The sequence below is a fragment of the Otolemur garnettii genome, unplaced genomic scaffold (assembly GCF_000181295.1).
Source record: "Otolemur garnettii isolate 467f Iridium unplaced genomic scaffold, OtoGar3 scaffold00031, whole genome shotgun sequence".
NCBI classification, from domain to species: domain Eukaryota; kingdom Metazoa; phylum Chordata; class Mammalia; order Primates; family Galagidae; genus Otolemur; species Otolemur garnettii.
Genome location: NW_003852426.1, coordinates 10,995,501 through 11,006,796, shown reverse-complemented (window position 1 = coordinate 11,006,796; position 11,296 = coordinate 10,995,501). Strand labels below are relative to the sequence as shown.

Below are 11,296 nucleotides of genomic sequence, written 5' to 3'. Positions count from 1 at the left end.
AGCCAGGACAAAGGCCCTGAGGCAGGCACTGCCTTGCCAAGTTCAAGGAGCAGCAGGGACCTCAGGTTGCAGTGAGCAAGAGGGAGTGGGGGAGGGAGAGGAAATGAGAGGTGGGGGGCAGATTGTGTAGGGTCCGCGGACCACAGGCGGACTCTGACTACATACATGAGATAGGCTTCCCTGGGCTGGGGGTAGGGTGGGCAGAGAAAGGACAGAGTCCCTCTGACTGCTTGCAGAGATAAGGCTGGAGGAGGAGGCAAGGGAAGATGCCCTAATTCAATAGAGGCTTATGCCCACCCCTGTCGGCCCTTCTGAGGGCTGTGGGAGTGGATGTCTGGGGACAACTGAGGATTGAGTCACCGGGTGGTGCACTCTACCTCATGTTCTCAGTCATGTTGAAAGGAACTTGGTTCCTTCGTTGGCTGACAGGGTGAAGTAACTCCCAGTAAGGCAGGGGGGCCTCAGGGAAGCCCCAGGTTCTCAGGAGCAGCAAAGGCAGAAGAGCAGGCACAGGTCCAGGGTCCCAGCCCCAAGCCTTTGGCCCCTGACTCTTGGCCACTGGCCCTGACTTGGAAGTTGATAAGACACTTCTGATCCTTGGTGCCCTCCCCGAATCCTACCAGCTCCATGATAATCCTGTTCTAAGAGCAGCCCTGTGCCTTCCCTCCTTGTTACTCAGGGCATGTGTTAGGGAAGGATACCATTTGGCACCAGTCCATTATTATTATTATTATTATTATTATTGCAGTTTGGACCAGGCTGGTCTTGAACCCTCCACCCCCAGTATATGGGGCTGGCGCCCTACTCCCTGAGCCACAGGCGCCACCCATGGCACCAGTCCCTGGCAGAGGGGACTCTACAACTTGGACTGTGGTAATTCTAACTACTCTGATCCCTAGGCCAGAAATAGAAACCATTAAGACACAGGTTCTTCCAGACCTATAGTACTCTGTCCCACCAAGTTGGAACACAGCCTGAGAATCTTTCTCAGCATTGGCCCCAGCAGCTAATCCTCAGACTTGGAACACAGAGGTGTACATGTTCGAAAGCCCTCCAGAATCTGGCTACTGGCAACTACCTCAGTGAGTGACCTGCCTCGTTTCCTACCGATCTCTGTTTCTGTCCCTCTGTCCCAGCCCTGCCCTCCTCCACACTGCTGCTGCCTCCAGGCCTTTGCACTGGCAGCTCCTTCTGCCTGGAAACTGCTTAGGCAGCCACGTGGCTCCTCACTCCCTGCAGACCTCCCACGGGTGCGGGCTCTGAAGTGGTGGGACCATCCTCATCACTCATTGGAGGTTCCATCTCTGACCCTAATTAGCTAGGCTACCCCAGGGAAGTTCAGTTAACCACTATCTCTAAAATGGGGAGCACAATAATTAAAGGTACTTGTCAGGGCTATCATGAGCATTAACTGAGGAAACGGGAAAGTGCTGGGTTCAACTCTTGGCTGAGTTCAAACTGCCTCTCTGTGAGACCTCCGTCATTTAACCTCTCTGAGGCTCAGTTTCTTCATCTGTAAGATGGGGCTATACCAGTATCTCCTTCATAGGGTTGCTACCAAGATTAAATTAGTTAATATATGGATACTCAGAACAGAGTTTGACATGTAGTAAGTGCTCAATAAATGTTAGTTGTTATTGTAAAGTCATACATATTTTTTTTTCTTTTTAAATGGCTGTCAAACAGTTGGTCTGGCTCTGAGACTTGCTTCCTGCTAAAACCTGCTTCTGCTTGATTCAGTTCAGAGTGACACAGGACAGGAAGACATCCTTAGCGGACCAGCAGACCTGGCTGGCAGCACTGGCTCAGGTGCTTTCCAGCTGTGTGAACGTGCCTGTCTGCCTGAGCCTCAGTTTCTTTATCTGTGATGTGGGAATAATCATTCCCACACCACAGAGCTAGTGTGCAGAATCCAAAAGACCCTGCCTGTCCAGAGCCTGTCCCATAGTAAGTACTCAATAAACTGAAAACAGCCACTCATGTCTGCCCTTGCAGCATCTGTGTGGACACAAACAGGCCCCTTTGGGGGCTTGCAGGAAGGAGGAGAGGCTGGGGAGTCAGGACCACTTGCATTGGTTAAATGAGGCCCTGTCATGTGATGGGTGATCTGGCGGCCATCCAGAGAGGCTGGCAGGCCGGTGGTTCTGTGAAGAGCCAGGAATGCAAGGACTGGGAGCCGGAGTGAGGACACTCAATATGGCCTTTCCAATTTAGTGCTGGGGCTCAGCAGGCTGCCATGGTGCCATCACTAATGAATAGAAGAGAGGATGGAGCCCCTTAAAGGTGGTGAAGCTGGGGGAGCTGAGGGGAGGATGGAGGCTGCAGGAACCAGCAGATAAAATAGGCAGTGTTTGCTGACCAGGGTCATTTTCTTCCTCACACACACACACACACCCCTACAGTAAACTTCTCAAACTCACCTTGTCTCACCTGCAGGGGCTGTGCTAGTTAAAGAAGGCAACTGCTGCTGTGGAGAGTTGCCCGTGTGTAGAAGCTGAAGCACAGACCAGGGAGGATGGGTAAGGCAGGAGACGATCCTCACACCCCCGTTTTTTCACATCCCTCAGGCCCTGTTTTCATCACCACACCAGGGTCCAGCAGGCAGCCAGGGAGGAAGGTGCGGGGAAGACACTCCAGGTCTTTTAAAGGCTTGGCCTAGAGGTGGCTCACACTGCTTCCTCCATGTTTTCTGTCTCTTGAGCACACCTAACTGCAAGGGAGACTGGGGAATATACTAAACTAGAGGCCGTAGAGGCAACGAGAGGCCACCGAGGCCTGGGAAGGGGAGAGTGGGTTTGGCGGTCAGCCAGAGGCCTTGCCACAGGCCCAGGAGGAAGCTCTTAGACTCCCTCCCCCATTCCGGTTGCCTGAGGCCCCAGGTGCTTTTAATGGGGGGCAAACTCTGTCCCATCAGGAAAAAGTCAATATATCTTGGGAAAAGTCATGCAGGAGGGTGTCACCTTATAAATGTCAGGAAATATGGAAACCTCTGGGAGAATGAGGTCAAGGGTGGGTAGAAGAGGGACAAAACAGTGACGGACACTAGCTAGGACCAAGACCTCTCCCCTGCCCTGTGTATGTGAACACTCACATCCCAACACACACACACACACACACACATGCTCTCAAGGATCCACACATTCAGCTAACATGGTATTTCTTGGATACACAGACAGACTCCACATACATGTTCACACACACAGAGATACATTCATTCATGCACACACTTGCACTCACCCACTTAAAACACATATTATATATATTTCCATGAAAGGTCTTCATGAGCCCCTGCAGTGAGCCTCAAGGATACAGAAGTACACCTCTCCAGAAAGATCTCAGGACCAATCATGCCTAAGAATTTGCCATTAGCTATCCTTTGCATTTAAATAAGGATCCCTTCACATTTGTTTAGGCCTTAACATTTAACAAAGCACTCACTGCTCAATCATTGGGTAAATGTTTACTCAGCATCAACTTTAGGCCAGATATCATGATTGGCAGCAGAGATAGGAGGAGGAAGGAGACAAGTCTCTGTCCTCAAGGGAAAGGCAAGTACAAACACTCCCACTCAGGAAGGGCCCTAACAGGGAGTTGAGGGGGTTTGGGGAGAAGGAAGAGAAGGAAGAGCTCTGCTGAGGTCAAAGGTGATACTGGTACGTGATTCAGGTCTTTTAAGATGTCCTTTAGGACAATGTCATCAGGTACAGAAAGAGACGATGTTTCCAGAAGAGGGATGGGGACCCTGTATGCAGTGGGATCAAGTTGGCGTATTTGGGGATTCATGAGTGATCCCAGGAAGGTGGAGAAGTGTTCTACTACGTACAGGCAAGATGTGCTGCTGCTGACATAAAGTAATGGTAATTTTCCCCAGAGCACAAGGAAATAATAGAATATTCTCATCAATGTAAATTTTACCTCCTCATGTCCTTCATGATTCAATCAGAAAAACAAAACAACATTTTAGGTCTTTTGAGGGAGACAATTCAGTGTCAGACCTGGGTTATGATGAGGTAAATAGAAATTAGCAACAGCGGGAAGGCCCTAGCGCCTGCCCACCCCATCCAAGGCTGGACAAACACAGAAAAGACAGTATGACTAGGGAGTAAGATCCAAATGGATCTGGAGCTGGAGTCACCGAGGAGACTCAGGAGCGGACAGAGAGCCACTTGAAGAAGAAAAAGAGAGGGAGGTATCTGGTTTCTCCCGACTCCCTCCAGTGCTTCCATTGGCCAAGGCTTCCCGGCAGCCTCAGGGCACAGGCACCCAGGGCCAGGCAAGGAACCAGCAGATGCATTTCCCTACTATGCAGCAGAGCAGGGGAAGGACGGGGAGCAAACAGAACAACCAGCACACGCCTGTGATCTCTTAACCTCTGCTGTCAGCTGTAGATTTGTTTGCTAGTGTTAAATGGAAGGAGCAAATGCCATACAAGTATTAGCAGGAAGAGAAAGAAAGAAAAACAAGTCAGAAGCAGCCACTTATGCTCGTTTTGTTTTTCCTGGGTAAGTGCTTGGGGTTGCAGTTTCAAATTGTCTTTTAGAGCCTGTGAGCTTAATTAAATTTAACACATTGGAGCAACTTAAAATAGCAAATCATGTTTTCTTCTAACAGGGATGTTGCTAGTTTACATGATGGAAAACAACCTCTCGGGATTTCACGAACCTGTTTTTCACAGGGAGGGGTGTCATCCGATGGCTGAGGCAGTGGCTGTCTTCTTGTCTTTTTGTCCTTTGGATCCACTCTCCCTTCCTCCACCTTGCTGTATAACCTGGACATCTGACCAGTGTGTGCCCATGAACTTTGGCTTTTGGTTGGGTTCAGCCACGGACAGCAGCAGAAGGTTGGGGCAGAGAGGAAAGTGAGGTTGGACTACTTAATCTCTGTGTCCCACCCCAGGAGGTTGCCCCAGCAACCTCAACCAAATTCTGTTCCTCAACCAAATTCTCTAGACCAACGTGTCTCAATGGAAAAGGGGAGCAATTTTGTCCCCAGAGGACATTTGGCAATGTTAGGAGACATTTTGGGTGTCACTCTGGGGCTGTGTTCTGGCATCTAGCGGGTGGAAGCCAAGGATGCCACCAACGTCCTACAACACTGAGGACAGCCCCGCCCAGCCAAGACTCACACGGCAAAGTGTCGCTGGGGCTGAGTCTGGGAGAGCCTGCTCCAGGTCAGTGCTCCTCCAGCTGTTCTGGTGAAGGCCCAGTTTTGTCTTTCCCCAGTCTGTTGCAGACCAGTGCTCTTGCAAGAGCATATCAGACATAAATTATCAGAAAAAATACCATCATGCATTTGAATATGACAACCAATGCCAAATTCCTGTAAAAAATTTATACGATACTTGCTGTCAATTTCTGTACCTAATCTGTGGGCAGGAACACTAATCTGTGGGCCACACTGTGAGTAATGCTGACCTATAGGATCCCCTCTCCTTTGTGGGACTGGGGGTTGGGACGGAGAACAGCTAAATCACTACTAATCCTAGGTTATTGTATTTCCCTATTGCCCCTCAAACTCTACCTGTCTCTTTGCAATTGGTCCCTTTATAAATAAGGTCTTTAATTATCCTTCTGGGAGTGTGCCTTCTGCCCTTGAAGGGCCCAGCTGATTCCAAGGTATCTTCTTACATGAGCAAGTTTTTAAGAATGTGGGCAAAGTGGGAGGGCGTGTGAGTGGGAGGACGAGAGCATGAGGGCCCCCAGCTAAGGAGCCGGGACTGTCTCTGCTAGATCATGGCTAGTTCTTGGAGAGTGTCTCATGGGCAGGGGCATGGCCAGAGATGTGTTTTATGTGGAGCACTCTGGAGATGGTGCTGAGAATGGATTTTCAGGAAGCACAGCCTGAGGTAGACACACTGTTTGGGGCTGCTGTGTCCATCCAGACTAGAAATGGAAAAGCCTAAACAGAAGTGTGCGTGTGGGTTGGAAGGTGGGGGTTGCAGACGGTACAGCCTACCAGTTGGAGTGATGGTTCAAGGGTAGGAACAGAGGGGCAATCCAATACACCCAGATCTAGCTTAGAGGATCCGTGCATGGTTTATATAGGTTCATAATGGAGTGGGCAGGGACACACAGGTGCAGATGAATTTCATTTCAGTCTGAATAGTTTGAATAGTGCCCATTTCACTTGGCTTTCTTGTGCAGGTTGTCCATTGGCTGCCTGGAGCAGGGAACAGTCTTGCTTTTGATTAAGAAGTCTGGACTCTGAATCCCAATGGGTCTCATCTCGCCTCAGCCCTGTCATCATTCCCCCAAGGGGAAGTGCAAAGTGTTTAGCTTCCTCTTCCTATAACTGGGAATGATAATAACTTCCTTGGGGAGGGGGCTGAGGTTAAATGAAATGATGCATGTAAATTTCCCAGGACAAGGTAATCCCTCAGTGACATGGTTCTTATTTTTATTAGCAAAGACAAACTTGACCGTGCCAGCTGGGGCTAGTTTGAGTCAGCTGACTCTGGCTTTCTTGAAGTTTCCCAACCCCCAACTCCTCCTGCCCCTAGATGCACATACACACCCCATGGGGCAGAGGGACCAGAGCTCCTTTCCTGCCCTTTATCTGACTCCAGGAAGCAGGCTTTTTCCTCTGGCCTTGTTCAGATGGGCTGGATACAGTGGGATGCTTCTCTAAGCCTGATTCTTCCTCCCTGGTGCCAGCAGCCTACCAGGAATCAGCCTTGCCCTATTATACCTGCATTAGCAGCACAGCCCAACTGTAGCTTCATCACATTACAATTTTCCCTGACTTGGGAAGCAGACAGCATCCCCTCCAAAGTTGCCAGGGAAGGTCAGGAAGATGGGACAGTGTGTGGGATGTAGCATTATCCTGTGGTCAGAAGAAGAGCCCTAGAGCAACTGCCTGCTGGTCATCCGTGCCTCAGTTTCTTATCTGAAAAGTGGCAATGGCAGTAATAGTAAATACCTTCCAACAATTATTGAGAGTATTAAACAGGATATCCCCATAGATATCTCAAAATAATGCCTGGCACAGAGTAAACCCTCACATAGCTACTTTTCATCTTTTGTCGTTATTCGTAGTAGTGGTGACGTCAATAGCGTGAGGATCTGCTTCCCAGGAGAAGGTAGCTAAACAACTGAGACAATTTCTGGGCTCCTAGTGCATTTTCTGTGTCCCGAGGTGGTTGCATTAAATGCAGTGATAAATGTGGGAACCCATGTCACGTAATAGGCATTCAATAAACACACCCATCCCTTCCTTAACTGGATATGCTCTTACATGGCTCATGCCCTAGCAAGGTGGTGGAGCGCAGTGATTTACAGCAGTCTGGAGCTGGATTCTGTCATGTTACCTCTGCACCTCTGTTTACCCATCTGCAAAGTGAGGATCAGGATGGCGGCTCCTTCAGAGTTGCTGTAGGACTAAGTTGACTTAGGACACTTTAAACTGAGCCTGGTACCATTTACCAGCTGGTATTTTCCCTTCTTGCTGTGCTTAGCTCCTGCCTTTCCCACTTATATCACTAGCCCTGAGGGGGAAGGAACTAGGCCTTGGGGAACTCAGGTGTCCCCTGCAGCACTGGCCACATAGAGTTCCTTGGGCCCTGCCCACCAGATGTCCCAGCAGACTGGGATCTTGCTAGGGAGGAGTGTCATTCATAGAGGGCTCTGAACACTGTTCCAGAAAAGAGAGTAGTTGACAAGCCACCAGCCAAGGTGGACTTTTCACTGAAATGAGGAAAAGTGCCCCCATATCTGTCACATAGTAAAGAACACACCCAAATTGTGGACCCAGAAGCTAGTGTTAGAAGTTCCAACTACCTCTTCCTAGCAGCCCCAGCTCTGTGACAAATCGGCCTCTCTGAGTCTCAGCCCCATCCTTCTCTGTGGAATGTGAGCACTGGTCACTGCCCTCAGGACTGGCCTGAGGCCTAGGTAAAAATGTGGCTATGGAGCCCTTGGATAGGCCTAACACGCTCCACCCTCCCCACCTCCTGCTCCAAGCAGTGCGCTGGGGTCAGAATGGGTTTGGGGGCTCAGTGGCCTCCAGCACAGCTTCCCCAGCTGAGTGGACCAGGACGGTGCAGAGGGAGGCAGCAGCCTCCAGGGCCACCCACTGACAGGATGTCGATATCTGCCTGTCAGCTTCAATCTTTTGTGCAGGGTCCCCAGGTGGAAGTTTTCAGACTTTGGTATTTCATATTTGAGATCTCAATTAAGTTGCCTGGTTCTGTGTTTGAAGGTTCATGGGAGCTAATGGAGCCCTTTCATTCTCAGGTAGTAGGGAATAGGAGAATGGGGACCTTTGAGGAATAAAAGAGCTCTCAGGAAAGCTACAAAATGGTACTTTCAGGCCTGGTGAATATTTCTGCAGGAGTATTTATGGAAGTGACAAAGTCATCATCTCTGGAGATAGCAGAAGGCATGATGCCTTGGCAAGGGTCTTAAAGATTTGCATCCAGGGTGAGACAGGAGGGGCCCAGGCTACAAAGGACAGCCCCCAGTGTGGGGAGGCTGCTGCCCTGTCAGGCCCTCGCCTAGGGTCTGGTCTGGGGGCAGTCAAAGCCTTCCTGGCTAGAGAAACTCTTCCCCAGGGCTCGTGGATGGGTCTAGCCTACTATTGCTATGAGAAGGGGTCATCCTTTCCTCCTGAGATTCAGAACTGCCCTCGGTCTCTAACATTGCCTCTGAGCAGCGTGCCCCCCTCCCCTGCCTCCAGTCCTCTTCTACATAGACCCCCTGCCCATGGTCTACAAGCAGAAAGAGTCCCTCCCCTTTGGAGATGAAGGTAGGGTTTGCTCCTCTGAGCAGGATCCGGTCTCTGACTCAGCACAGCAAATGGCCCAGGGAGAGTGTTGAATATGGTCCTGATGAATCTCAGCAGACAAAGGCTGCACAGACCCTGGGGGGAGGGCTGCAGAGGGGCCAGGGCTGACTTGACTGTCACTCTGCACCTCTCAGACACTGAGGGAGTATCTGTAGCGGCTACTGGGGGGAGGAGGGAGGTGGAGTGTCTTTTTGCATAATTTCTGCTTCTTCACACCTTTAACCTCTCTGCCTATCTCTCCCTTGCCCTCCTCCTGTGTCCCCTGTCACCTCTCCTTGAGTCTCTCCCTTCTTCTCTTTATCTCCACCTTTCACACCTCTTGCCTCTACTTTGAACTTTCCCTTCTTCATTCCCTCCCTCTTCATACTCACTGCCTTTTCATTTCCGTATCTTCTGGACCATTCTCTCTTCACCTTATCTGATGCATGGTTCTCTGTCCTCATCTCTCTGCAACACTTGATCCTTGAATCCTTCCCTTTTTTCTTTCCACCCCAACCTATCTCTCCATTCCCTGACCTGGGTGTCTCTACTCCCACATCCTTGTTCACTATTTCCGGTACCCTATTCCTGTTACCTGCCTGCCTACTGCCCTATCTCCTCCCCCCTTCTCTCTGCCTCTCCCTTTTGGGGTCTCTTCACCCCTCTGGTGCTCTTCTTTGGAATGGCCTCATTCTCTCTATCCCTGTGTCTGTCTTTGTCTCTCTCTTCTCCCTCTCTATTTCTGTCTCTGTCCTCTTTCCATCACCCTGCCTTTCCACCCCGCCACCCATCTGTGTCATCCCCTCCCCAGGATGATACCAGCCTCCAACAAGGCCTTCGTGGTCAACAACTTGGTGTCAGGGACTGGCTATGACTTGTGTGTGCTGGCCATGTGGGATGACACCGCCACGACGCTCACAGCCACCAACATTGTGGGCTGCGCCCAGTTCTTCACCAAGGCTGAATACCCACAGTGCCAGTCCATGCATAGCCAGATCCTGGGCGGCACCATGATCCTGGTCATTGGGGGCATCATCGTGGCCACACTGTTGGTCTTCATCGTCATCCTGATGGTGCGCTACAAAGTCTGCAACCACGAGGCGCCCAGCAAGATGGCTGCGGCCGTGAGCAACGTGTACTCGCAGACCAACGGGGCCCCGCCACCGCCGGGCAGCATGCCTGCCCCGCCGCAGGGCCCGCCCAAGGTGGTGGTGCGCAGCGAGCGCGCGGACTTTGGTGCCAACCTGGTGCACGGCAGTGACTCCTCCTCTTCCAGCTCCCTGGGCAGTGGAGAGGCTGCGGGGCTGGGCCGGGGCCCCTGGAGGCTCCCACCCCCTACTACCCGCCCCAAACCCAACCTTGACCGCCTGATGGGGGCCTTTGCCTCCCTGGACCTCAAGAGCCAGAGAAAGGAAGAGCTGCTGGACTCTAGGACTCCAGCCGGGAGAGGGTCTGGGACCTCAGCCAGGGGCCACCACTCAGACCGAGAGCCACTGCTGGGTCCCCCGGCAGCACGGGCCAAGAGCCTGCTCCCCTTACCCCTGGAGGGCAAGACCAAACGCAGCCACTCCTTCGACATGGGGGACTTTGCGGCTGCAGCAGCAGGAGGCGTCGCCCCCGGTGGCTACAGCCCCCCTCGGAGGGTCTCGAACATCTGGACGAAGCGCAGCCTGTCTGTCAATGGCATGCTCTTGCCCTTTGAGGAGAGTGACCTGGTGGGGGGTCGGGGGACTTTCGGCAGCTCTGAGTGGGTTATGGAGAGCACGGTGTAGGCCCGGGGATGGGCGTCCTCCCTCCCCCTCTTGCAGGGTGGGAGAAGAAGGGGAAAGAATCTTTATTGGCAAGTCTTTGTGGAGTTTCCATGGTGATGTTTACATCCAGGGACAGTTTCGTCTCCCTGTCGACGGCCTCTTGCCCCCCCCCCGCCCATTCCCCACCACCCACATCACCTCCCCACCACCCAGCCGGGTTGTGCTCAGGGAATGCGGACTCTCTAAAATGTCGGACTGAGCCCTGAGTGTTTGGAAAGGCGAGAGCCCGCCTTTCTAATCACAAATGTAGCCTACAAGCAAGCGGCTTTGGAGTGCTTTTGGGTCCAGTGTTGTTTTTATTTCTTAATTGATATTTTCCATTTCCCAGAGTCCTCCTCTTCATTCACACAGATAATGGAGAGAGTTTCCTGTACATACAAAGGGGTGTGCCAGAAGCCCTGGTAGTGGGTGATTATTGCCAAGTGACAAGAGAAAGGGTTCTGGTTCCACACTTGTTTGAGAGAAGACTACGGAGTCCCCTGCCTAGAGCCCTCATTATTCCCCTCCAAGCCCACACCCCCCACTGGGAGGGGTGAGTGATCCCTGGCCCAGTTTCCTTTTCTCCTCAAACCAGACACTCACACCTATCACAGCTGCAAGCAGAAGGGTGACATCCAGGATTCTTATGTGTGTGGAGGGAGAAAGCTTCATTCTGGAGGCTAGAGAGATCCTAACTTCCGGAGTTGCTTTGGGATTTTTGCCTCTCTTTCTAGGAAGCGGGAGCC

The 11,296-nt window shown here is 51.6% G+C and overlaps 1 protein-coding gene across 1 annotated transcript in view; it reads left to right on the top strand.

Annotated features, from left to right (window-relative positions):
- Nucleotides 1-10,768, top strand: part of LRFN2 (leucine rich repeat and fibronectin type III domain containing 2) — a 38,081-nt gene extending 27,313 nt beyond the window's left edge. Inside the window, exon 2 of the mRNA XM_023512923.1 lies at nucleotides 9,572-10,768. Coding sequence (XP_023368691.1) covers nucleotides 9,572-10,532 — 961 coding nt within the window. The 3' untranslated portion in view covers nucleotides 10,533-10,768. The remainder of the gene's footprint in view (nucleotides 1-9,571) is intronic.
- The last annotated feature ends 528 nt before the right edge of the window (nucleotides 10,769-11,296 follow it).